We start from the raw sequence: 27,119 nt of genomic DNA on the forward strand, positions 1-27,119 counted from the left end.
AACAAGGCTGCATGATGAACCAGGAATCACAGCCATGGTTGACACCAAACCTATGCTCTTTCCTACACCAAACCTATGCTCTTTCCTACCCCAAACTAGCCAATGGCCCAAATTGTGCCTCATTCATGACCTCACACACTGAAGTCCTGATCAAATGATTCCATGGGCACACCAGCACTGCTGGGGCCCAAAACTTTAGCAAACTTTAAAAATGTCAGCAAAACATTCCCCAGGAAAACCTGCAGGCCCTGCCCGGGTCACTCCCCACTGCCACAGGACATTTGATCTGTGGCAATGGATGTTACCCAACCATGCCCTGCTCAGGGATATACTTTGTTCTAATCATAGTTGCAACAGCGTATGTGAGGCTCCCAGGAGATTCTGCAGAAAAGTCTGGGGCAGAAGGTAGGGACAGTCTGCTAAGAATGTCAGACTGAGGAGCAGACAGGATCAGGTACAGGGGAAGGTCCACTGTCTGCAGAGGACTCTGTCCCCACCAGACTGTGGTGCTCCCCTCCCACCCTTTGCTGACTTTCCTTGACTGTCCCTCCCCCTGTCCTCTACCCTATGATGTGAGGGCACATCCCCCAGGGCAGGTTTTGGTCCTCACCTCTCGGACCTCATACTCAGGTCCACTGTCATGTGGCAAACTTCTTTTCATTTTCAACTCACACATGTCGTGATAACGTGTGATCAACTTTTTATCTCCCCACCTCAACACAAAACTGAGTTTAATAACTAGATAAATGGGCAAACCTCTGATCCTGCTGGGAGAAGATCAGTGGAAAATGGGCTGTAATGCCCAACACTCTCCATCAGAAGCTGCCTATATTATTTCTCCACAAATATCATCACTAGGGATCACACACCTGCTAGGTGCTAGATGGGAAAGTCGGCTGCTGTGCTGATGACCTGGCTCCCTGGAGATACAAAGTTTTCTCAAGGCCTTGTTTGTGGCACTTCCTGGTTCCTGTGTGTTCTTGCTCCAAGACTCCAGTGTGGCTGCACCTCCCTCCACCTGACTCTGTATATGTGGGGACCTGAGAAAAGATCCCCCACCCTGAGTATACTGAGGGATGATAATGTCCTCTAGTTGTTTTTGCTTGTTTGTTTTATTTTTTGATCTTTTATTTTTCTTGAGTTGAAATAATGATACAACCTCTCATGTCTGACAGACAGTCTGAAGGACACTCGAAAACTCCCTCTGTCTGGATGTCCTCCTAATACCATTGGAGCAAACACCCCAGCATCTACTCCTTCCTTCTTGGGAATCCCCCCAGCCCAATTTTAGGAGGCTGGGAGCTGTCCCAGGAGGGAACTGCCCTGCATCCTTTGAGTTCGCTCCAGCCTCAGGTGTATCTGGATGAAAAGCCTTCCACCTGCGTCTGGAGTCCTGATCCTAGCCCGTCTGTGCAGACCCTGGGATTTCTGTCACTGCTTCCACACAGCAGTGGGACCCTATACCCTAATGACCCCTCCTTGGTCTCAGGTACCTGTGGCCACTCGGCTTTGGCCTCTGTTTTCTGACGTGGATCCTTCTCCACTGGGAGAACCCTCAAAACTCCACAGGTCTTAACCTGGTCTGAAAACTACCCAGGATTGAGCCCCTCCCATTCCCTGGCACCCCTGGCCCCTCATCTGCTGTGAGGAGGGGGGTTCCTGACAGCAAGCTCCAAACGAGGAAACCGAGGCTCAGAGAGGGAACTCACTGCCCAGATCACACAGGCAGATGATAATCAGAAATTAAATAAAACTCAGCTCCACACCCAATGCCCCAATTCATAGCTCAAATCTAAGTAATTGTTCCCCAGACCCTGAACGGGAACTGGGTACAGATGTGCCACCCAAGGACACTGGGGGCTGAGGAGGGAGCAGAGACTCAGAGAAGGGTTCCAGCAATGTGCAGAATAGTAGAAGGATGAGGAGAAAGGAAGAGGGGTTGTTTAGAACAATGAAAATTCATGGTCCGCAGCCAGGAGAAAGGTCATATGTCCTTCCCTTATTCCCTATACGATCCCTTTGTGCTCCCGGCCACACAGCAGCTCACCGTGAGCTGCTCTGTCACATGTTCACAGGTCTCTGCTGGTCTGAGTCAGCCAAGGGCACAGACCTGCCCTTCGCTAAAGCACCTCCAGGGCAGGTGCGACGACTGGCCATGGTGAGGACCCCACCGCACTGTGCTGAAGGAGGGAACCCCACTGAGGATCCAAGGGAGGGAGGAGCACTGCTCACCCTCACCAGGGAGGGGCCAACACAGGAGGCACCAGGTCCATTTGCTGCTGGGTCCTGACCCTCAGGGAGATGAGGACAGATGAGGCACATGGTGGCTGGGGCCCAGGGAGAACCTACTTCTGTCTGAAGGGTCTGCAGAGAGCCAGGTGCTCACTCCAGCCAAACCCCTGGGGAAATGAGAACCCGGCTTCTGGGGGGTGGGGAGCAGTTCCCCTTCCTGTGGGGCAGCTGATGGGACAATCGCATGACAGGAAGAACCCAGCCTCCCAGTGAACACACCCTGTGTTTCTGTCCTGAGGGCACCGTGGTGCCCTCCATCTGCACAGCCAGGGCCACTGGGAGGAGACACCATGACCCCCACCCTCACGGCCCTGCTCTGCCTTGGTGAGATGTGAGGAGGGGCAGGGGAGACCCTGGTGTGGGATCCAGCGAGGCTACCACCTCACAGCCAGGCTCTGCTCTATCAGGAGACCCCAGGGGCTTAGGAGGCTCCTGGGGAGGAGGGGACATGCTCAGCCTTCAGGGACAGATCTCTCACAGGGAACTCTCTTCCAGGGTTGAGCCTGGGCCCCAGGACTTACATGCACGCAGGTGAGTCTGTCTCCTGCTGTCCTGGGTCCTTGCTCCACACTGGGAATGAGGGGACACCCCTGGGCAGCTGGGGATGGGGAACAGCAGCTGCGGGCTGACTAAGGGGGACGTCTGGAGAGTCTGGGGCTGAGAACTGGGATCTGAGGGTTGGGATGTCTTGGGACCAGCCTCTGATTTCCTTTCAGGGAACCTCCCCAAACCTACCCTCTGGGCTGAGCCAAGCAACGTGATCACTCTCGGTAGCCCTGTGACCATATGGTGTCAGGGGACCCTGGATGCCCAGGAGTATCGACTGGATAGAGAGGGAACCCCAGCACCCTGGGCCAGACGGAAACCACTGGAGCCTGGGAACAAGACCAAGTTCAACATCCAATTCATGACAGTGCAACATGCAGGGCGATATCGCTGTTACTATTATAGCCTGACCAGCTGGTCAGACCGCAGTGACCCTCTAGTGCTCACATTGAGAGGTGAGAGGACACTTAGGGGTCCCAGCTACAGTCTCTGCGTTCAGGAAGGGGGTCTGCTCTCAGGAGTGTCTTTCTCCCACAGCCCAGCCTTGGGGTGATGTGGGAGGTGTGAGCCCCATTTAATACGGCTGCCTCCTTCTCTCCTAGGATTCTACGCTAAACCCACCCTCTCAGCCGTGCCAAGCCCTGTGGTGACCTCAGGGGGGAATGTGACCCTCCAGTGTGGCTCACAGCAGAAATTTGACAAGTTCATTTTGACTAAGGAAGGAGATCAAAAGCTCTTCTGGACACTGGACTCACAGCAAACCTCCTATGGGCACTTCCAGGCCCTGTTCCCTGTGGGCCCTGTGACCCCTAGATTGACGTTCAGATGCTATGGCTATAACAGGAACAATCCACAGGTGTGGGTGGGTCCCAGTGACCCCCTGGAGCTCCTGGTGTCAGGTGAGGATGCCATGGCCTTCTCTTATGCAAGTCTGGGAAACAAGACAAATTGTTGGGAGTTTTGTCGATGACTGGTCATGGCAGGGACCCAGTGCAAGGTGATGAGGGATGGGCTGAGGAACAAAGTGGACCCCCTGGGAGTCTCTGAGAGGGAGGACGGATCCTCAGTCACACTCACCTGAGAAAGGGAATCAGAAAGGCTGTTTGCTGTCACCTCTTGAATTTCAGTCAGATGATGACAGACCAGGAAGACAGGAGTGGCCACGTGGCAGGTGGACCCAAGTGTCTGAAATGTCCCAAACAGCTCCAGGTGTGAAGAGTGAGCTCCTGGGCCCAGAGGCCCCAAGAGTGAGAGACAGTGAGACCTGAAGGGCCAGGACAGGACCCTGAGGAGGTGACAGGAGCCAGCCCCTGCAGCTCACGGCCTGTCCTTCCCCCCAGGTGTGTCTAGGAAGCCCTCCCTCCTCACCCTGCAGGGCCCTATCCTGGCCCCTGGACAAAGCCTGACCCTCCAGTGTCGCTCTGATGTCGGCTATGACAGATTCACACTGTTCCAGGATAGGGGATATGTCTTCACCCAGAGCCCTGGCTGGCAGCCCCAGGCTGGGCTCTCTCAGGCCGACTTCCCCCTTGGCCCTGTGAGGGGCTCCCACGGGGGTCAGTACAGATGCTACGGTGGATACAACAACCACTCCTCACAGTGGTCAGCCCCCAGTGACCCCCTGGACATCCTGATCTCAGGTGAGGAGCCCAGCGGGTTCAGTCAGGGACCCAGACTTTGCACAGGTCCAGCTAGGGGGGCTCCAGGGAGTAATGGACTGGAGGAGGGATGGGGGCCTCAGGGAGTGAAAGAGACGGAGAGACATAAGGGTGGGTGGGGAGGGGGAGACTCAGACACAGAGACAGGGACGCTGAGGGTCCTCAGAGAGAGGCCCAAGAAGGCGTCAGCTCAGAACAAGATGGGGGCTGCTCCCACCCCTCCTTCCTCTCTCTAGGAGAGCTACTGGACAGGCCCTCCCTCTCAGTGCAGCCGGGCCGCAGGGTGGCCTCAGGAGAGGACGTGACCCTGTTGTGTCAGTCATGGAGCAAGATGGACACTTTCCTTCTGGCCAAGGAGGGGACAGCCAATCCCCCTCTGCATCTGGGATCAAAGTACATGGCTGGATGGTACCAGACCAATTTCTCCATGAGTCCTGTGACCTCAGCCCACAGGGGGACCTACAGGTGCTATGGCTCATGCAGCCCCTCTCCCTACCTGTTGTCACTGCCCAGTGAACCCCTGGAGCTCATGGTCTCAGGTGAGGACCCTGATCCTGCCCTCTGTGACCTCAAAGGGTCAGCTCCAGGAGAGCTCTGGGCTGTGATGGGGTGAGGGGACATGTGAGAGGGTCAGCAAAGGGTCTCACCCTCAGAGGGGAGGAGGCCAGCAGGGGCCCAAGGGGTACCCACCCTCTCTGCTGTCACCTGGGGTCCAGAAAGTGCCAGGTGGGGGGAGGGAGGGTCTTATAGAGGCCACAGGGCAGATATAGGAGGAAAGTTTCAATGGAAGAGAGGACTCCAGGAGAAACACTAGCCCCCCCCCTTGTCCTTATCATAGAACCCTCTGTGCAGCCCAGCCCCCCACCCACAGGGCCCCCTCAACACCTGGTGAGTCCAAGGTATATCTCAGCTCAGAAGAAGCACAGATCCCTACCCCAGGGGAGCCCGAGCCCCTCTCCCAGTTGTCTTTATTCCCAGGACCCTCTGCCCCCATTCCCCCCACCCTCAGGGCCCACCTCAGCACCTGGTAGGTAGGTCACTGCAGTATCTTGTCTCACAGGGAGCAAGGCCTCCCCCAGGGCAGTTCTGAGTCTCTCAGGATCTCCCTCCCCTGAAATGTTCAAGGGTGGGCTGTGTCCAGGAGTCTGAGAGTCAGGCAGAAACGTGGGGGAACCCCAGGCTTCCAGGGGTGCTGAGGCTGTCTGGTGAGGGGTGGGGGTCCAGGCAGGGGAGGTGCTGGGCCCAGCCTAGGGGAGGGACCAGCTGCAGTGGGGCGCAGACAGACCCAGCCACTCAGCTCCCATCCTTACTGAGGAGGCACAAGGATCACCCCTCACCCCACAGGGTCAGGCCCCAGAGTGGCAAGTGAGGAGCTCTGAGCTGAGAGGCAGGGGGCCCAGAAAAGGCAGGGCTGAGTTGTTCCATTGGTTCAGGCTTTTCTGGGGACAAGGACATGGACAAGTCTTTCATAGCTGGGCCTCAGTTTCTCCAGGTGTGAACAGGAGAGACCTGGCCCAGAGGGTGAAGCTCCTTCCAGGTCTGGCTCCTGCTGTGACCTCCTGGGAGAGGAGGCCCTGGGAAAGGCTCCAGGAGTGGGCCCTGCAGTGGCCTGTCCCACCTGCTGGCATGTGGTGATTCTGTGCAGGGTGGGGAGCATGGCTACAGTGAGGGGTGTGCAAGCTCTGTCCCTTCAGCTTGGGATCAGCTCTGGGGAAGGGAACAGGGCAGCAAGTCAGCCTTGGGGTCACTTCCCAGCGGTGCCGCCTCCTGGCTGGGCACCCTGAGGCAGGGAGTCACCTCTCTGAGCCTCAGTTTCCTCCTCTGTGAAATGGAGGGAGGAGGGGTCCCATGTTGCAGGAGGGGTGAGAGCTGGAGGGGTGATGATGCAAAGCCCTGGCACGTGCTTGCACACAGTAGCTGCTCAGTTACTGGCATCATTCCTCTCTCCAGAAGTCACTTGGGCCCAAGGCCTGGACACATCCCATAAAGTTCTGATTGGGGTGTCAGTGGCCATCATCCTGCTGCTCCTCCTCGCCCTCTTCCTCCTCCTCCGACACCGGATTCAGGGCAAACACAGGATCCCAGGTGAGTAGGGAATAGGGCATCCACGGTGGGCTCAGGCACCAGCCACAGGGAAACAGATGGGGAGAGTCAGTATTGAAAAGCTGTTCCAGGGTGGCGCCTGTGGCTCAGTGAGTAGGGCGCCGGCCCCATATGCCGAAGGTGGCGGGTTCAAACCCAGCCCTGGCCAAACTGCAACAACAACAAAAAAAATAGCCGGGCGTTGTGGCAGGCGCCTGTAGTCCCAGCTGCTCGGGAGGCTGAGGCAAGACAATCACGTAAGCCCAAGAGTTAGAGGTTGCTGTGAGCCGTGTGACGCCACGGCTCTCTACCCGAGGGCGGTACAGTGAGACTCTGTCTTTACAAAAAAAAAAAAAAAAAAAAAACAAGAAAAGCTCTTCCAGGCTTGCCACCTGTAGCACAGTGGTTATGGCACCAGCCACATACACTGAGGCTGGGACGTTCGAACCTGGCCCAGGCCAGCTAAATAATGACAACTGCAACAGAAAAATAGCCGGGCATTGTGGTGGTGGCCTATAGTCCCAATTACTTGGGAGGCTGAGGCAAGAGAATCGCTTAAGCCCAAGAGTTGGAGGTTGCTGTGAGCTGTGACACCACTGCACTCTACTGAGGGCAACATAGTGATACTCTTGTCTCAAAAAAAGAAAAGAAAAGAAAAAAGCTGCTCCAGCATTTCCACACCAGGACCTTCTGGAAAGCACAGACAGCAGCTCATATGCCCATGTTTAAGCACCTGCTGAGTGATCAGGGTCCTGCAGTGTGTGCAGTGTCTGTGCAGGGGCACCCCCAGGTCTCCCATCCCCTCAAACTTTTGGGCAGGGCAGGGGCTTCTAATCTTGTAGGGCTGAGACTCTGTCCGTCCCCTCCCAGCCCAGAGAGAGACTGATCCCCCACGTCCTGCAGGGACTGTTGAACCAAAGCCCAAGGACAGAGGCCTGCAGCAGAGGTAATTTTGCCCAGAGTCCCAATTGCACCCACCTGTGGCCCCCTCACTGCCCCTCACCTTCTGTGTTTTCCCGCAGGTCCAGCCCAGATGCAGACATCCAGGAAGAAAATCTCTGTGAGAGGAAGGGGACCCTGTGGGGAGACGGGGACTCTGGGGGTAGTCAGAGCCCAACATTCAGTAGTAATGGGGGAGGGGCAGGCTGGGGAGGGTCTGGGCTCAGAGGGAGATGGTCTGAACCTCCCACTGGGGCCTTCAGCAGGGGACGGTGGAACTGAGAGGTCGCAGGGAATGAACCCATTCTTCTGCCCCTGCAGATGCTACCGTGAATGACACTCAGCCTGAGGACAGGGTGGAGCTGGACAGTCAGGTGAGACCCCTGTCCCTGTCCAAAGGTCTCCTGTTCTCACATGTAATCCGAGGACATACTCCTGTCCTCCCTCAGCTCTCAGCATCATCCCATGGGGACCCCTCCCCATGCCTGCTATGCCCTCACTGCTCCCTGGTTTCCTGTCACCTCAGATCCCCTTCTTTTTAGCTCCCTGTCCTGTCTGATGTCTGGGTATCAGAGAACCTGGGTGTCAGAGAGCGCTCAACTCCCCTTCATTCCTTCACCCAGCAGTGTCCACGGGGAGCTTAGTCTTGAGCAGTCTGGGGGAGCTACAGACATGGCAGGGAGCACAGCTGCCCCACCCTCCCTGCACTCACCTGGGCAGGAAACAATGGGCAGGTACATGCACCGCATCCTGAGTACAAAACACCATTAGGGAAATAAAGGGAGAAAAGAGCAGAATGCATGGGGAGTGGGGCCCATCTGGGCTAGGAGGGGAGGGCTGTCTGATCAGGCATCCTGAGAAGGAGCCCAGAAGGAGAGGACCACAGGGACACCCAGTGCCCAAGCACCTACAGCAGAGGAAACTTGGCAGGAAGATGGGCCTGTGGCTGGAGCCAAATGAGCAGGGTCAGAGTGTGTGGACAAGAGGTCAGACTGCAGGAAGGAAGTGATCAGGCCCTCCCAGGTCCTAGGAAGTCCCTGGAGAGTCAGTCAGGAAAGTGACATAGTTGGTCACTGTGGAACCAGTGTGGAAGCTTACTTAAGGGAGGTCGAGTGGCATCAAGGAGACACGGTCACTGCCTCTCCAGCAGAGCCCACATAATAAAGACCAGCAGAGAGTGACCTCTGCCCAGGCGAACCACTCCAGACTTCTCTTCTTCCCCACTGTCCAGGGAATTCCTGGAGATGCAGGACAGACAGGCAACAGGGACAGGCAGATGGACAGTCAGGTGGGACTTTCCTCCCTAGGCTCCCAGGCCTCCCCCATCCTAACCACACACCTTCCTTCTCATTCTTTCCCCCTTCAGGCTGCTGTACCTGATGACCCCCAGGATGTAACCTATGCCCAGGTACACAGCTTGACCCTCAGACAAGAGACACTTAAACCTCCTTTGTCCCAGGAAGGAGACACTCCCGAAGAGCCCAGCGTGTATGCTGCTCTGGCCGTCCACTAGCTCAGGAGGGCCCCACACCCCACATTGCACGGACACTCAGGGACTGGAAAGGCCTAGGAGCTGCCCCAGCGGACACAGGACTAGTGAACCCCAGCCTAGATCCCTAACGAATGCCATCAGGAGGTCCAGGGAACTTTTGGGAGTCACCTAATTCTGCATCAGAGATAAATAATACCAAGATCTACATTTTGGAAATAAAGTAACAGACTTTTCTTTTTTTAAGTAACAGACTTTTCAAATAGTCAATGAGTTAAATGAGAAAACAGCAAGAATTGCATGATAATATCACCCATCAAAGCTATACAATGGGAAAGAACAATGAATGTACCTTCTAAGAAGCCTTTTAAAAATCAGTGATTATGTCAACAGTTTAGAAAAATAATAAATGATTCCAAATGAAGATAGAAGGAAGGAAATAATAAGTATCCATTCTAGCCTGAGCAGAGAACCCTATCTCTACTAGTAATAGAAAAAACTAGCTGGGACGGTGGAGGGAGCCTGTAGTTCTAGCTACTTAAGAGGCTGAGGCAGGAGGATTGCTTGAGCCCACGAGTTTGAGGTTGTTGTGAGCTAGGCTGAGGCCATGGCACTCTAGCTTGGTTGACAGAATGAGACTGGATCTCAGAAAAAGGTGTGCAACAGCTTGGCTCAGCCCAGGCTTCCCATATACTCTCCTTCCCCATGGCCCATGGCTGTGGATGACTGGTTGTGGGTGAAGATGGGATCCCTCTGCACACCCTGGCAACAAGATCTACCTCCCTTGCAGTGGGGTCTGTAGAATGTTGATGGCTCCACAGCCAACCCCATTTCCAGTCCTGACCTCACCCCAGCACCAGGCTCCAACTACCCACATGCTGACACTTCATTGTCACTTCATCTCCCTAGTTCCCCCAAAATACTGACTTAAATCAGGGAGACCACCCCCTCCCTGTCTCTCCATGGCAGAACCCTGAGAAAGAAGACCCCCAGGGACTTTCCCAGCCAACCTGCCCAGCATCCCCACTCCAGGCTGCTCTATCTGAAAACTCCCAAGAAGGGAGCTACACCCAACTAGACAGCTTGACCCTCATATGGAAACAACTGTACCCTCTTCCTCCCAGTCAGGGGGGCCCCAAGTCCAGTGACTATGCTGCTCTGCCATCTACTAGCCCAGAACAGCCAGATCCCTCACCCCAAGGAATGTGACTGCAAGGACTCTGTGAAGGCACACGTGCTGCTCCAGGGAACACTAAAGATTATTCCCTAGGCAGCACCTGAGAGGGAGGGCTGACTGCCCTGTAGGTTTCAGTCGCATAGCACTTTGCCCCTGCATTGAACTGGTATAACTGACCTCAAATCTACAAAACCCAGAGGAGGACCCAAACAACTACAGCATGCAAAACAAGCTCCTTCCGCCCCTGCATGACACAATTTCCCAACAGGGCAGAGGAAAGGGAAGCCTGCATCTCCTGACCACAGAAACTGCACGTGCAGGGGGAGGAGAGCAGAGTTCCCTATAAACATGCCTTCCTCAAGGTCACTAGTCCACTTGCCCAAACTACATCTGCAGACATAAAACTGGGAACTTGTCCAGTATCACTCATAACAGAGCAAGTTTTTTTTTTTTTTTTTTTTTTTGAGAATCCCACAATTTCACCCTCGGTAGGCATCACAGCTCACAGTAACCTGGAATTCTTGGGCTTACGCGATTCTCCTGCCTCAGCCTCTCAAGCAGCTATGACTACAGCGCCCACCAAAACGCCCGGCTTGTTTGGCAGGCCTGAGCTGGGTTTGAACCTCCAGTTCTGGTGTACGTGGCTGGTGCCCTAGCTGCTGAGCACCTTTTTGAATCAGTCTTAAGCTATTACCCTGGGTACAGTGCCCTCGCATCAGTGCTCACAGCAACCTCCAACTCTTGGACTCAAATGATCCTCTTGCCTCAGTTTTTCTATTTTTAGTAGAGATGGGGGGGGGGTCTCACTTCAAGCAATCTACCCACCTCAGCTTCCCAGAGTGCTAGGATTACAGGCATGAACCATGTCACCCAGCCAACAGAACAGCTTTGAAATTAGCCTATAGATGCTGTGACATGCTCCCCAATAAAAAAGCAGTCACCTTCACCAGCAACCGCAAGGGGGGGTTCTCAGGGACGGGTTCCCACCAAACTGTCAAGGTCAACACCAAAGGCCCTGACCTCCACTTGCTACTTCCTCTGCCTTAAAATATTTAAATGACTCCTGGGTGGTGCCAGCCCCATATACTGCAGGTGGTGTGTTCAAACCCGGCCCTGGCCAAACTGCAACAAATAGCCAGGGATTGTATGTAGCAGGCACCTGTAGTCCCAGCTACTTGGGAGCCTGAGGCAAGAGAATCGCCTAAGCCCAAGAGCTGGAGGTTGCTGTGAGCTGTGACATTACAGCACTCTACAGAGGGTGACAGAATGAGACTGGCTCTAAAAAAAAAAAGACTCCTGCCCATCCTACATGCAATGGTAGCTCACTTCTTGGAATTCCCTTCCATTTTTCCCAAAATTCCACAAAGCTGTTAGTATCCAGCTGGCAGAGATGTTTCCAACAAGGCATGACCCCACAATCCCAGTCGCTTGAGAGGCTGGGGAGGGAAGACCCCTGGAGCCCAGACTGCAGTGAGCTATGATCATGCTACTGCATATGCTCCAGCTGGGGAAGGGATTAACTTTTTTTTTTTTTGAGACAGAGCCTCAAGCTGTCACCCTGGGTAGAGTGCCATGGCATCATAGCTCACACAACCTTCAACTCCTGGGCTCAAGCGATTCTCCTGCCTCCACCTCCCAAGTAGCTGGAATTACATGTGCCTGCCACAACGCCCGGCTATTTTTTGGTTGCAGCCATCATTGTTGTTTTGGCGGGCCCTGGCTGGATTCGAACCCGCCAGCTCAGGTGTATGTGGCTGGCGCCTTAGCCACTTGAGCCACAGGCACCGAGCCAGGGATTAACCTCTTACAAAGAAAATATTCTGTATGAACCTCACCACCCTAACAGGTCAATTGGGTCAACCAAAGGCCCCTCCTATACAAACAGCCCAGCTTCAAGGTGGCTTTGTCTAGGACCCAATGTGAGCCTGACAGAAGGCCTGACGTTCAGCACAGAGGAGAGGTCGCCAGACCAGAGTCAGGAGGGGAAGAGATACACCAATGTAACTCCAAGGTGTCAACCTTGTTTTATTATCTGACTGGAAAACTAGACAATCCACCAACACAGGAGGTAATGGGTGGGCTTAATCCTCTTCCTCGTCATCTCCAGCTCCAGCCCCACCCTGGCCTTTCTTGGCATTCTTCCTCTTCACTCGGCCAGGGCGGCCTCCCCCATAGGGAGAGCGGAGGGAGAAGTCAATGTGCTTCTGGGAGTCCAGGCGAACAATGAAGGATGGGATGTTCACCACCTGCTTGCGGACTCTGCAGGAGGGAACAGCAGATGAGGGCAAAAAGCAGAAAGGTTCAACCCACAATACCATACTTCTCTTGGCCTGGCTATCCTTTGCAGCTGACAGGACTGGTGCAGAAACACTAGGAGCAGGGCCACAAGGGCACTTCTGTGGAACTTGGGGCATCACCTAATCCCCACCTGTTTTTGTCAAGTGTCTCATCCTTATTTACAAAAGTGAAATCCAAAGCACCCTGCACAAGACCACAAAGCGAATGGAATGGCAGTGCATGAACCTATGACCTGTGTCACCGATACTCAGACCCGTTCATCATCTGTGACCACGAGCAGCTTCACGCCCATGAAGCAGTGACCTGAGGCTCAGTCTGAGACCATTTTTGACTGAAATGTGAGCAGGTGGTTCATAGGGTGAGGGAGTGAGGCAGAATTTCTGATGCAAACATCCCCAAATGGTACCCACTTTACATAAGAGGCAAACTGAGAACCCAGATAAGGACCAATTTGCCCAGACTAGCCTTTTCCCTGCGCCTGCTGCCACCCAAGCTGACTCCTCCCGCAGTCCTTTGCACTCGAGCATCAAACCAGGACAATAGTGAATATGCCAAATTAATGCCAAAATGGCCTGAATGGATTTCCCAAGAAAGCCTGGCAGACGACTGAACCCACCCATCCAGTCGAGGCAGGCCTACTCCTCGCCTGAAACTGGGGAAGACCCAGAGCTGTTACCTGTCTCACTGCCCACATGCCTGGCAGAAGCCTTCACAAGGTGTACGGCTCAAGCCGCAGTGACCCTTGCGCTGGACTATGGGGGATGATGCCCCCAGCTTTCACATGAGCTTTTGGCAGGGATGAAAGAAATCTGTACCCTCAAGGTGAGTTCACACCTATCAGCTCTGAGGGCTGCACAGGAAACAGGGACAGCAGACTCAGTGAGGCTGACCATCCAAGGGGATAGAGGAAAAACTCAGGTGCCACCAGCAGTGGGGTACCTGATATGGCGCTGGCGGATGAGCACGCGGGCATGGTGGATGGACTTGGCCAGGCCCAGCTTAAAGACCTGGGTCTGCAGGCGCCTCTCTAAGAAGTCCTCTATCTTCAGGCCCAGGATGTAATCCAGCTTCATCTTGCCCTCGTCCAGCACCCCAATGCGGACAAGTCTCCGCAGCAAGGCATTACCTACAAGAGTGGGAAGAAGTGCTGATTCAGGTCTGACTTCAGACTTCTTGGGTTCAAATCCTGGCTCTCAGTAGTTCCATGTTGTGGTAATGGGAACTCAGGTAGGAAATAAGGACCATCTCTGGTACAGGGCTCAAAGTGCTGGTCACTGTAACTTATGCAATCCTTGAAACTGCCCTGAGGCAGGTTACTATGGCTAACAGGAAGGCAGGTGACACATGTACCATGTTCTAACCCCCCACCCCCCCAAAAAGAAGTACAACATCCCTCACTCTACATTCTTAGCAAGAGTAAATGAGATAATCCCCTTCTAAGGGCTCAGTTTACAAAAGACCAAGTGCTGCTACTAAGCTCCTACTACCATTAACAAAGCACAGTGGCTAAAGCCAATAACTGAAGACCTCTGAGTTAACCAAAGGAAGGGTTAAATTACATCTGTCATCCAATGAGAAATAAGATCAGAGCTATAATCATGCTCATCTTCTGGAGCTGAGAAATATCTAAGACTGGGCAAGTTCCAGCTCAGTACATGTCATTAATTTTCCTGTTCTATCTATGAGATTTTCCACTAAAAAAAATACGCTGTGTATATAATCTAATGACACACAGCATGAAGCATTCAACACATGTCAACTACCACCATTCTTCCAAAACTGGGCTCAGGACACCCTATTCCTTGCCCATAGTGTCTGACCACTGCTCTGGACTGCCCCTGGGGCAGTGATCACTCTGTGATCACTGGGGCCTTATTGCACAGGCCTATAGCAGATTTGCTCCAAGATATTGGGATGAAAGCTTGAAATTTTTTTCTTTAAAAATAATTTTCAGGCTTGGTGCCCGTAGGTCAGTGGTTAGGGTGCCAGCCACATATACCAGGGTTGGCGGGTTTGAACCCAGCCTGGGCCTGCTGAAACAATAACTACAACAAAAAATAGCTGAGTATCGTGGCAGGTGCCTGTAATTCCAACTACTTGGGAGGTTGAGACAAGAGAATCGCCTAAGTCCAAGAGTTTGAGGTTGCTGTGAGCAGTGACGCCATGGCACTCTACCAAGGGCGACACAGTGAGACTATCTCAAAAAAAAAAAAAAAAAAAAAAAAGGACTTTTACTTTTTAAAGTGCCTTTTTATCATCAACAACATGCCCGTGTTTACTGGGCAGTTCTAATACAGCCAACACTATTACCCTCCAAGGAAAATATGAAGGAGAGCTGGCTGACATTGTGAAGCTCCTAAATCTTCCTAAGACTCAATAAGGAGATACGTGCTGTCTACCTTTCCCAGCATCCTAAATCACAACACAGCTTTTTGCCTTTTTAATGCTGAACATCAGATAATATTCAGATGTTAATATAGCAATATTCTTGCCAGATATGCTACCTAGTGCCTGTAATCCTAGCACCTTGGGAGGCCAAGGTAGGTGGATTGCTTGAGCTCAGAGTTCAAGACCAGCCTGAGCAAGAGACCCTGTCTCTAAAAATAGCCAGGTGTTGTAGTGGGTGTTGACAGTCCCAGCTACTCAAAAGGCTGAGGAAAGAGGATCACTAGAGCCCAAGTTTGAAGTTGTCTGAGTTGTGATGCCACACCCCTCTGCCAAGGGCAACTAAGAGTCTAACAAGTGACTCAGACCTCTGTAGCAGCTCGTTTTCTCACATAAGTATATCCCTTAAAACTAAGAACACAGGCCTGGTGCAGTGGCTCACGCCTTTAATCCTAGCACTCTGGGAAGCTGAGGCAGGTGGATTGCCTGAGCTCACAGGTTCAAGACCAGCCTGACCAAGATCGAGACCCCTGTCTCTAAAAATAGCTGGGCATTGTGGTGGGTGCCTACAGTCCCAGCTACTCAAGAGGTAAGAGGTGGCTGAGAAAAAAAAAAAAAAACACATTTAAGATGGTAAGTTTTCTCTTACATGTTTTACCATAATTACAAAAACAAAAGGCTAAATCCCTAAATGATCTGTATTCCCTCCTAAGACACTCTTTCCTAACACACACATGGACACCTCTCCGGTTAGGCCTTTGCTAAATATCATGCAATGCCCTTCATAGGTTTATTAGAGTGAGCTAGCATACAAAAGCCCAAGCCCCCTCCCTAGCATCACCATCCCTTATTCCAAAAACTCTACTCTTTTGTCTGTCCCTCCATAATATTTCACTGAACTTTACATCTACAACAAAGGCTCTCCTACCACTGAGAAATGTCACAAGAGTTCCACTGGGCCAGTGCGCAAATACATACGAGAACTGTTCTGCCACAGCACATACACCTACAGACAAGTACCAAAGTGTGTCACCACCAAATAGAAAATAAAGTCTCACATCTGGGTGGCGCCTGTGGCTCACAGGAGTAAGGCGCTGGCCCCATATGCCAGAGGTGGCAGGTTCAAAACCAGCCCTGGCCAAAAACTGCAAAAAAAATTTTAAAGTCTCACATCTTAGAGGGCAAAGATTCTGATACAGATCCAATTTTCCTACTCCACAATTCCCATTTACCCCAGTTAAAAGGCTGGCTCCATTTGCTCAACGTTAGGACTCTGACCTGCAAGGAAGAATGAACCTCACAAGCTCTGAACCCCATCCCCTCCAAGGGGGTTCAATACACACCTTCAAACAGACGCCGAGGGTCCTTCTCGTCCAGCGTCAGCAGCTCCCGGGCGGCCTTGCGGATCTTGGCCAAGGTAAACTTGACCCTCCAGACCTCACGTTTGTTCCGGAGCCCATACTCGCCTGCACATAAAGAAGGGGTTGAAAGGTTCAGTCCCACGGACTACAATAAGAAACTAGATCGGCAGCTTCGGTACAGGTAAAATCTTTCTGCACCACGAATACTAAATTTGGGGAGACTACAACACGTGGGCGCCCCAATCCACGTGCCAGCTTTCCCCTAACCTCGGAAGCCAAACCTTGCCTTGGTCACTCACCGATCAGCTTCAGCTCTTGGTCGAGGCGGGATTTTTCGAAGGGTCTGCGCGGGGTCACATAAGTTTTGCGACAAACCCAGCTCCGGGCCACTGGCATGTTTGACGCTGCTTATCCGTCTGCTTCTGCGCAAGACGTAAAACTGACTGAGCATGGGAACTCGGGGAAACGCCTGCGCAGTCTCAAAGCCCGCTAAAAAAATACGTGGCGCCTAGTCGATCTCGCGAGAGCTGCCCTTAACGCTTTTTTTTTTTTTAAACAACCAGTACCCCGCCCTACAACCGTGTTGCACTGCCGTCTAAACCCCCTCCTCTTGTCCTAACTTTTTTGGCGGAAAGCTTGGAACGCCCGCCCGACCATACAAACCAAACCGGCAGCAGAAAGCACGCCCCTGAACCTCACCAAACACAAGATCCGAGTAACAGAAAGAGGAGCTCACGCGCCGCGGCTGCGCTCTTATAGTAACGCAGACGCTGCGTGACGTCACCGCGCACGGCGCACTTCTTCACCAATCAGAAAAGGCGTCGGCTGTCGGAAAAAGCAGTTGAGATGGAAGTCTGGGCTAGAGTGGCGTGTTGAGCTGCATGGGTTTGTCCTTGAGTGGGAGTCGGTACGCGGAGGACCTGAGAAGTTGGGGGATCTTTCTTGTCTGAATCCTGGTCTTTAACAAGTCAGGCAATGGGCAGCGCCTGTGGCTCAAGGAGTAGGGCGCCGGTCCCATATGCCGGAGGTGGCGGGTTCAAACCCAGCCCCGGCCAAAAAAAAAAACAAGTCAGGCAAACTAGTGGAGTTGGAGAGCTCAGGGTGCCACTCCTGCTTCTGAATCGCGATGTAGCACTGGAATACTTATTTCCCTTCTTGTAGACCTTAGCTTTCTTCCTGAGCATTGGAGCTAGAGGAACTCTTAAAATTCTTTCCAAGCCGGATATTCTGTTAATTCCATGGATAATAAAATCTTCAAATTCAGAATAAGTCAACTTGAACCATAACCAAAAGCCCCCCTGCCTCTTTGAATACTGGCTACAGATAGACTGTAATCTCTTTAACCACACCACCACCTACCATGGATATTCTAGCCACTTCCAATTGTTCTCTAGCCTAAATTATACAGTATTAGGTATTCTTGCACAAGTGACAATGTCGGGAGTGTCTTTGTAAAACAAACGTCTAGAAATAGAAGTAGAAATGCAAAGTGAAAGAAATGAGTAATTTTAGCTCGCCTGGACATTTCCTAACCACCCTAAGTGTGTGCACACACCTCACTCCTAATTTACACGAGTATGTGTTTCCCTTTCCCCACGTTTCCTCTTCCCAATATTAGATATTTGCATTCTTTTTTATCTTTAACAATCTGGCAAGCGCTGGCCCCAAATGCTGAAGGTGGTGGGTTCAAATCCAGCCCTGGCCAAAAACTGCAAAAAAAAAACTTAAAAAGAAATCAAAGAATACCTAAATAAATGGAGAATTACAGTTTAAAAAAAATCTGGCAAAAATTGATACTGTTTACATTTCTTTTTTTGAGACAAGGTCTAACTCTGTCATCCAGGACGGAGTACAGTGGTGTCATCACAGATCACTGCAATCTCAAAACCCCTGCTTCAGCCTCCTGAGTAGCTGGGACTACGGGTGCCTGACACTAAGGCTGACTATACATTTGCTTTTGTGTACTTGCGGAAGATAAGGATCTTTCCTGGTTTATTAGTTAGTTTTGTACTTGATTTTCTGTGATTGCCTATTTATACCTGTAGTCCACTTTAGGGGTGAGACAATGGGAATATAAAGATCCTTACTTTTCATGTCTATCTCCAAAGCTTATTTTTCTATCTTGAACACACTTATACTGTTCATCAAAAAGGGAAAAATAATGGAAGAAAAACACTCTTCCATGAGTTTTCACTCCCTTCAGGATGAAGTCCAAGCTCCACATATTCCTGGTGCTTTGCAATTACAGATGGTTTTATAATAATGGTTAAGACCGTGTGTTCTCAAGTCAAAAAGATTGTAGGTTTCACTTACCAGCTCTTGATCTTAGGTAAATTAACTTCTTCAGTAGTGCCAAATGGGAGAAAGTAACAACTTTTCCTCACAGGGTTGGAGAAGACAAAAAAACAGCCTGGGCTTCCCACCAGTAGCTCAGTGGTTAGGGTGCTGGGCACATACGCTGGTACCTGAAGGTTCAAACCTGTCTGGGGCCTTCTAAACAAGAACAAAATATAGCCTGGCATTGTGGCAGGTGCCTGTAGTCCCAGCTACTTGGGAGGCTGAGGCAAGAGAATAGCTTAAGCCCAAGAGTTTGACGTTGCTGTAAGTTGTGACGCCAGAGCACTTTACCCAGGGCAACATAGTGAGACTCTGGTCTAAAAACAAAAAACCAGCCTGGTATACTGAAGGTTCTTAACACTACTGACCTTTGAATAACATGGAGGTCAGGGATACCAACCTCTGAGCTGTCAAAAATCCACATGTAACTATTGATGACATTAATAGTCAATTAGTACATACTGTATGTTACATTTACTATATATAATGTAAGAACAAGTGAAAGTTAGAGAAAAGAAAATGTTATTAAGAAAATCATAAGAAGCAGCTCATAGCCGGGTGTTGTGGCAGGCGCCTGTAGTCCCAGCTACTTGGTAGGCTGAGGCAAAAGAATCGCCTAAGCCCAGGAGTTGGAGGTTGCTGTGAGCTATGATGCCATGGAACTCTACCAAGGGTGATAAAGTGAGACTCTGTCTCTAAAAAAAAAGAAGCAGGCAGATCTCCTGGCTCAACAGGTGGCACGGGCAGCAGTAAAAATCCAGGACCCTACCAGACAGCTGCCAGGCCTTCCTCAGCGCCATGTGTGCCCCCATTCTATGAAGAGACCGTGGCTGTTAACAATTACTACCCCGAGCCTCCAGCACCCATGCCTGGGCCAACCACGGGGCTCATGACAGGCCCGGATAAAAAGGGCATGAATCCTCCTTCCTATTATACCTAGCCAGTGCCCGTCCCAATGCCCATGCAATTGCTGTACAGACAGTCTAGGTGCAACACATCCTGTCTCCTTTTTCGACCAATGTGTTCAGAAGTGTTGTCCTTCCTGCAACAAGATGATCGTGACTCAGCTGTCCCACAATGCTGGTGCCCTGACCTGGCTGTCCTGTGGGAGCCTGTGCCTGCTGGGGTGCATTGCAGGGTGCTGCTTCATCCCCTTCTGTGTGGATGCCCTGCAGGACGTGGACCACTACTGTCCCAATTGCAAAGCACTCCTGGGCACCCACAAGCATTTGTAGGACTCAGCTGGACGTGAAGGGAGCCGGGTGCTGTAAGAAGTCCCTTCCAACTATTGTCCAGCTCATCTAGCTCCACCCCTGGTGGAGGTTATGCTCTGGTGGTCTCATCTTTCCAGGGGAGCTACCTTTATGTCTTCTTTTGGGGGGGAAATGTCACAAAACTAACAAACCTCCAAACCCAAGAAATTGCTGCTTGGAGTTGTGCATGGGACACATAAAGACATTTCCCTTGAGTGTTGGCTCAAGGGGTTCCTGCCTACCTATAACCCCAAGTCATGGCATCTGTGATTGATGCCCCTTCTGAATACTCTCCTGTGATTTGCCAATGTTTGGCTCCTTTACCTGCCTCATTTGGCCTTTCTGGTGGTGTCAAACTGAGAAGCCACAGGTTGCCTTATTTATTTTTATTAAAACATAGCTGTGCATGGGCGGTGCCTGTGGCTCAAAGTGGTAGGGCGCCGGTCCCATATGCCGAAGGTGGCAGGTTCAAACCCAGCCCCGGCCAAAACCCACAAAAAAAAAAAAAAAAAAAAACATAGCTGTGCACATTAATGCATTCATGGGGTTACAATGTGCTGGTTTTATATACAATTTGAAATATTTTCTTTTTTTTGTAGAGACAGAGTCTCACTGTACCGCCCTCGGGTAGAGTGCCGTGGCGTCACACGGCTCACAGCAACCTCCAACTCTTGGGCTTACGCGATTCTCTGCCACAACGCCCGGCCATTTTTCTGTTGCAGTTTGGCCGGGGCTGGGTTTGAACCCGCCACCCTCGGCATATGGGGCCGGCGCCCTACTCACTGAGCCACAGGCGCCGCCCAATTTGAAATATTTTCATCAAACTGGTTAACGTAGGCTTCATGGCATTTTCTTAGTTATTGTGTTAAGACATTTGTATTCTACATTTAGCAAGTTTCACATGAGGTTGCCTTATTTTTAAGGCTGTTTTGCTCTGACTGCAGCTGAACCAGCCTTGAGTGCTTACCATCTTATCCACCTGTTCCCACCCCTGATGACAAAAATCTTGCCTTATAGATTTTATGGGCTTGACCTTTTTTTTTTTTTTGAGACAGAGCCTCACGCTGTCACCCTGGGTAGAGTGCTGTGACATCACAGCTCACAGCAACCTCCAACTCCTGGGCTCAAGCGATTCTCCTGCCTCCACCTCCCAAGTAGCTGGGACTACAGGCGCCTGCCACAATGCCCAGCTTTTTTTTTCTTTCTTTTTTTTGCAGTTTTTGGCCGGAGCTGGGTTTGAACCCGCCACCTCTAGCATATGGGGCCAGCACCCTACCCCTTTGAGCCACAGGTGCTCCTCCCCACCCCCCGGCTATTTTTTAGTTGCAGACATCTTTGCTGTTTTGGCAGGCCCGGGCTGTATTCGAACCCGCCAGCTCAGGTGTATGTGGCAGGTGCCTTAGCTGCTTGAACCACAGGCACCGAGCCTATGGGCTTGACTTTTAAATTCTGTAATTGCAGACTTCATTAGCACATGTACCCACTTTAATTTAAAAAGAATTTTTTCTTAAGTCCAAGGAGAGGCTATTAACACCCAGCAGATGCATAGCCACCAGGCCACCAGGGCACGCTGGGTTTTGTCATCACTCTGTCTCCCCTATTTCTTTGTGCTGGATCCTCAGCACCACTTTATATGAGGGGATTTTTTTTTTCCCGCCATACGGTTGTTATTTTTTTTTTTTTTTTGGTTTTTGGCCGGGGCTAGGTTTGAACCCGCCACCTCCGGCATATGGGACTGGCGCCCTACTCCTTCAGCCACAGGCGCAGCCCCATACGGTTGTTATTTTAACAATTTTTTTTTTTACCTCCTTTGGCCATAATTTTGAAAGGAGAGCCTCGTGAAACCATTCTCTGTAACCATATGACTGCCGTAGTCTTCCCATTTGCCAATGCACTCTCACTTTGTTGTTGTTAACAGATAAAAGAAATGGATAATTTCATTCACTGCCTTTTCTTGGGGTTAGTGGGGTTCTTAAAAACCTCTGTCCTTGAACTCTGAAAATGTAGTCGAGTTTGGGTTCCCAGTGGCAGATTTAGGAAGTTGAGCGAAGGCGTGCTTGAGCGTGTCTGAGTCCCATGATGCTGGAATACTTGGAAACCAGAACTGTTTCAAAGGAATCTAGAGTCTTATCTTATTTTTCAGAGACACAATTTGTCGTATGACATGGGAAGACACGATTTCTAGGATTCAAGTACCAGCCAGAGTTCTAGGCTGGCTGCTGTGTCATCCTTGAAATCAAGACGAAGCTGGGCTTGACTTTCAAGACTCCTGTTTTTTTTTTGTTTTTTTTTTTTTTTTTTTGTAGTTTTTGGCCAGGGCTGGGTTTGAACCCACCACCTCTGGCATATGGGACCAGCGCCCTAGCCCTTTGAGCCACAGGCGCTGCCCAAGACTCCTGTTTTGATAATAAATTGGCATGGGGAACTCATGTGAATACTGTTATGTAAGAATCAAACTTAGACCTTGCACGAAAATCTGTATATTGGTTGAAAATGATAGCCATAACCATTGATTTACGTATTCATTTGATGTTTTGACAATTCCAGTAATTATTTTGCAATGAATATGGACACCACACAGTACTTTGGCGTTTATGTGTTTTTAAAAAATAAAGTCTTGGGCGGCGCCTGGGGCTCAGTCGGTGAGGCGCCGGCCCCATATACCGAGGGTGGCGGGTTCAAACCCGGCCCCGGCCAAACTGCAACCAAAAAATAGCCGGGCATTGTGGCGGGCGACTGTAGTCCCAGCTACTTGGGAGACAAGAGAATCGCTTAAGCCCAGGAGTTGGAGGTTGCTGTGAGCTGTGTGAGGCCACGGCACTCTACCGAGGGCCATAAAGTGAGACTCTGTCTCTACAAAAAAAAAAAAAAAAAAAAAGAAATTCTAAGGAGAAATAAATAAATAAATAATAAAGTCTTTGTTGGGCGGCGGCTGTGGCTCACAGGGGTAGGGCGCCGGTCCCATATGCCAGAGGTGGCAGGTTCAAGCCCAGCCCCGGCCAAAAACCACACACACAAAAAAAATAAATAAACTACATACAATAACTAAGAAAATGCCATTTGAACAGTTTGATGAGAATATTTCAGACTGTATATGAAACCAGCACATTGTACCCCTTGATTGCACTAATGTACACAGCTATGATTTTACAATAAAAAAAATAAAAATACACAAAAAAAAAATAAAAAAAGAAAAAAAAGAAACAATCAAAAATAAAAAAATAAATAAATAAATAAATAAAGTCTTTGCTGGGTGGCGCCTGTGGTTCAGTGAGTAGGGCGCTGGCCCCATATTCCAAGGGTGGCGAGTGCAAACCCGGCCCTGGCCAAATTGCCACAAAAAATAGGTGGGTATTGTTGCAGGTGCCTGTAGTCCCAGCTACTCAGGAGGCTGAGGCAAGAGAATCGCCTAAGCCCAAGAGCTGGAGGTAGCTGTGAGCTGTGATGTCATAGCACTCTACCAAGGGTGACAAAGTGAAACTCTGTCTCTAAAAATAAATAAATAAATAAATAAAAACAAAGTCTTTGGTTCATTCATTTAAGTATTTATCAATTTTTTTCTTTTTTTTTGAGACAGAGCCTCAAGCTGTCAACCTGGGTAGAGTGCTGTGGCATCACAGCTCACAGCAACCCCCACCTCCTGAGCTCAAGCGATTCTCCTGCCTCCGGCTCCCAAGTAGCTGGGACTATAGGTGCCTGCCACAACGCCCAGCTATTTTTTGGTTGCAGCTGTCATTGTTGTTTGGCGGGCCCGGGCTGGATTCAAACCCACCAGCTCAGGTGTATGTGGCTGGCGCCTTAGCAGCTTGAGCCACAAGCGCCAAGCCTATGTATCAATTCTTTTTTTTTTTTTAAACTTTTATTTTTTTTATTTTTTTTTTTTATTTATTTATTTTTTTTGGTTTTTGTACGGAGCTGGGTTTGAACCCGCCACCTCCGGCATATGGGACCGGCGCCCTACCCCTTGAGCCACAGGCGCCACCCTGTATCAATTCTTAAAAAAAAAAAAAAGAAAATCATAAGAGAAAATACATTTCCTATTCATTAAGTGGAAGTGGATCATCATAAAGGCCTTCATCTTTGTCATTTTTTTTTTTTTGAAACAGGGTCTCACTTAGTCGCCCTCAGTAGAACGCTGTAATGTTATACCTCACAGCAACCTCCAACTCTTGTGCTCAAGAAATTCTCTTGCGGGGGTGGAGGGGGGAAGCAGAAAGAGGGATGGAGGGAGGGGGGTGGGGCCTTGGTATGTGTCACACTTTATGGGGGCAAGACATGATTGTAAGAGGGACTTTACCTAACAATCGCAATCAGTGTAACCTGGCTTATTGTACCCTCAATGAATCCCCAACAATAAAAATAAAAAAAAAATAAAAGTAAAAAAAGAAAAAAAAAAAAAAGAAAGAAATTGTCTTGCCTCAGCGCCCCAAGTAGCTGGGACTACAGGAGCCCAGCACAAAACCCTGCTATTTTTGGAGACTGAGTCTCGCTCTGGCTCAGGCTTGTCTTGCACCTGTGAGCTCAGGCAATCCACCCACCTTGGCCTCCCAGAATACTCCAATTTTTTAAATGGAAAATTACTCTTGCATATCCTTGTCATCTTCATGTTGAGTAGGCTGAGAAGGAAGAAGGGTAGGCCTCGTTCTTTCAGGGCTGGCAGAGGCAAAAGAACCCATGTCAGAGGTGGTGCCTGTGGCTCAAGGAGTAGGGCACTGGTCCCATATGCCGGAGGTGGCGGGTTCAAACCTAGCCCCGGCCAAAAAAAAAAAAGAACCCATGGCAGAGGCAGTTCAGACCCATATTGAAGGGTCAATTATAGTTATTTTATGATGATGGTGATCTGGCCTCGCCCTGATCCTCTTCAGAAGCAGCATGATCCAGTTGCATGGGACTGGCCCCTTCCACAAAACCCTCATGCTTTCTCCCTCCCTTTCAACTCAGCCTGGAGCCCTCCAGCACTTCCTCTCTCAAAGGAGCTCAAGGTAAAAGAGTGGGAACCCATAGTGAGTCCTAGGCTGCCTCGGACCAGTGGGCATGCTTTCCTTCTGTACAAGGAAAGGTGGGTTCCTTTCCTCCTGTACAAGTATAAGGAGATTTAATTATGCCCCATCTGTATAATGCAAAACTGTGTGCTGTTACCAAAGATGAGATAAGCCTGTATCAAAAAAGCAAGCTGCAGAAATATATATACTGCTATGATTTGCATTAATAAATGCATCATATGTGTACATATATTTAAAATATGCTCAGAACATGGCATGGAAAGAGAAATTATAAGTTCCAAATTCTCTTATTCAGCCTTGATAAAAAATTATGGTTTAAACCACTCATTCATCCAATACTGTAGTACATGCTTACCATGTGCCAGGAACTGTTCTTGGAACTGGGGAGACTGCATGAACGAGGGAACAAAAGCCAAAAAAAAAAAAAGAAAGAAAGAAACCCTCGTCCTTAACTGGAAAAAAAACATCAATCACCTGGCATCATTGTAGTTCACAACAACCTCAGTCTCTTGGGCTCAAGTGATCCTCTTGCCTCAGCCTCCTGAGTAGCTGAGGCTACAGGCATCTGCCACAATGCCTGGATAATTTTTCTAGTTTTAGTGGAGACAAGGTCTCACTCTTGCTCAGGCTAGTCTCAAACTCCTGAGCTCCAGCAATCCACCCATCTGGGCCTCCCAGAGTGTTGGAATTACAGGCGTAAACTATTTAGCCCTACTCAAATAAAACATTTTATGTCCATACAATGGAATATTCGGCAATAAAAAGCAATATGGCACTCACAAATGTTACAACATGGATGGACTTTGAAAGCCAGACACAAAAGATCACAGGTGTATGTCTCCAGGCCTGTGAAATATCCAGCAAAAGGAGGTCTAGAGGCAGAAAGTAGATCATTGGGCTGAGCACGACAGCTCACACCTATAATCCTAGCACTCTGGGAGGCTGAGGTGGGCAAATTGCCTGAGCTCCAGAGTTCCAGATCAGCCTGAGCAGGGCAAGACCCCATCTCTACTAAAAATAGAAAAACTTAGGCAAGAGTATCACTTAAGCCCAGGAGTTTGAGGTTGCTGTGAGCTATAACGCCAAGGGTAACAAAGTGAGACTCTGTCTCAAAAAAAAAAATCATTTATTGCCTGGGGGTGGGAACAGGGTGTGACTGCAATTAGGCAAGAAAGAGCTTTTTGGCTTGACACAAATGTTGTTTGTTGTTATAGGGCTTACATTCTACCTAAACAATGAACAGAATAAATAGATATATAGCATATTAATGATACATGATAAAGCAAATAAATGAAGAGGGCATGTGGGAGGGGTGTTAAATTTTTTTGTTTTTTTTGAGACAGAGTTTGACTTTGTCACCCTCGGTAGAGTGCCATCGCATCACAGCTCACAGCAACCTCCAAATCCTGGGCTTACGCGATTCTCTTGCCTCAGCCTCCCAAGCAGCTAGGACTACAGGTGCCCACCACAACGCCCAGCTATTTTTTTTTTTTTTTTTGGCCGGGGCTGGGTTTGAACCCGCCACCTCCGGCATATGGGACCGGCGCCCTACTCCTTGAGCCACAGGCGCTGCCCAACGCCCGGCTATTTTTTATTGCAGTTTGGCTGGGGCTGGGTTTGAACCCGCCACCCTCGGTATATGAGGTCAGCACCCTACTCACTAAGCCACGGCTGCCACCCAGGGGTATTAATTTTTAAGGTAGGGTGATCATGTGAGGCCTCACTGAGAAGGTGACATTGAAGGAAAGACTAGCCAGCAATTAGTGACAAGACCTGTGGCCACTGGGCAAAGACAATGAAATGGGTGTATAGCAAGAGGTGGACATGTAAGGAAGAGAATGGATGAGGACAGAGTTAACAGGAACCTGGAACTCAGGGCCTTTAGCTTTCACTCTGAGATGGGAAAAAATAGGAGGGTTTTAGACAGAGGAGAGATGTGGTCTGGCTTATCTTTCCATCTGATGATGCTGATTGCTCTGTTAGAAACAGATAACAGAGAGGGAAGGGTGAAAGGAAGGAGATGAGTCAGGAAGACATGAAGATCATCCACATGCACTATTTCACGGTTTTTCCAAGATGCTGGCAGTGAAGGTGGTGGGCTGTGGCCAAATCCTGGATCTACAGTTCCTATAGGATTGTTGACTGCTGAGACGTGGAAACATCAGTCATTAATGTGTTTAATGTGTGAAAAATTAAGTTTTCAATGAGGAACTTCTGGGAGAGAAGACCCATGATGTGTGTACTTTACTGAGTACTTTGTGACAGAAAGAAGAGAAAAGATGAAGAATATATTTACAAA

At 50.1% G+C, this 27,119-nt stretch overlaps 2 protein-coding genes and 1 pseudogene across 5 annotated transcripts; 2 read left to right on the top strand and 1 right to left on the bottom strand.

The window, feature by feature from the left end:
• The first annotated feature begins 1,215 nt into the window (after positions 1-1,215).
• LOC128595671 (leukocyte immunoglobulin-like receptor subfamily B member 3) lies at positions 1,216-9,443 on the top strand. Of its 2 annotated transcripts, XM_053604462.1 has the most exons (11): positions 1,216-2,616; positions 2,788-2,823; positions 3,009-3,293; positions 3,441-3,737; positions 4,179-4,478; positions 4,733-5,035; positions 6,447-6,581; positions 7,449-7,524; positions 7,601-7,638; positions 7,839-7,891; positions 8,884-9,443. In XM_053604462.1, the coding sequence occupies exons 1-11, from the start codon at positions 2,583-2,585 to the stop codon at positions 9,028-9,030; spliced, it is 1,704 nt and encodes a 567-aa protein (XP_053460437.1). In that variant the 5' UTR covers positions 1,216-2,582; the 3' UTR covers positions 9,031-9,443. The 2 variants fall into 2 exon arrangements, with proteins under 2 accessions (XP_053460437.1, XP_053460439.1); XM_053604464.1 differs by lacking the exon at positions 2,788-2,823.
• A 2,745-nt stretch (positions 9,444-12,188) lies between these two features.
• Positions 12,189-16,949, bottom strand: RPS9 (ribosomal protein S9). Of its 3 annotated transcripts, none has more exons than XM_053604486.1 (5): positions 16,927-16,949; positions 16,527-16,649; positions 16,210-16,332; positions 13,421-13,607; positions 12,189-12,442 (listed from the first exon to the last, which is right to left on the bottom strand). In XM_053604486.1, exons 2-5 carry the CDS (start codon positions 16,621-16,623, stop codon positions 12,265-12,267), a joined length of 585 nt encoding a protein of 194 aa, XP_053460461.1. In that variant the 5' UTR covers positions 16,624-16,649; positions 16,927-16,949; the 3' UTR covers positions 12,189-12,264. The 3 variants fall into 3 exon arrangements, with proteins under 3 accessions (XP_053460461.1, XP_053460462.1, XP_053460460.1); XM_053604487.1 differs by lacking the exon at positions 16,927-16,949 and adding an exon at positions 16,891-16,909; XM_053604485.1 differs by lacking the exon at positions 16,927-16,949 and having other exon boundaries at positions 16,527-16,809.
• A 1,634-nt stretch (positions 16,950-18,583) lies between these two features.
• LOC128596532 (lipopolysaccharide-induced tumor necrosis factor-alpha factor homolog) lies at positions 18,584-19,841 on the top strand (annotated as a pseudogene).
• Positions 19,842-27,119: the final 7,278 nt, after the last annotated feature.

The sequence above is a fragment of the Nycticebus coucang genome, chromosome 10 (assembly GCF_027406575.1).
Source record: "Nycticebus coucang isolate mNycCou1 chromosome 10, mNycCou1.pri, whole genome shotgun sequence".
In the NCBI taxonomy this organism is placed as follows: Eukaryota; Metazoa; Chordata; class Mammalia; order Primates; family Lorisidae; genus Nycticebus; species Nycticebus coucang.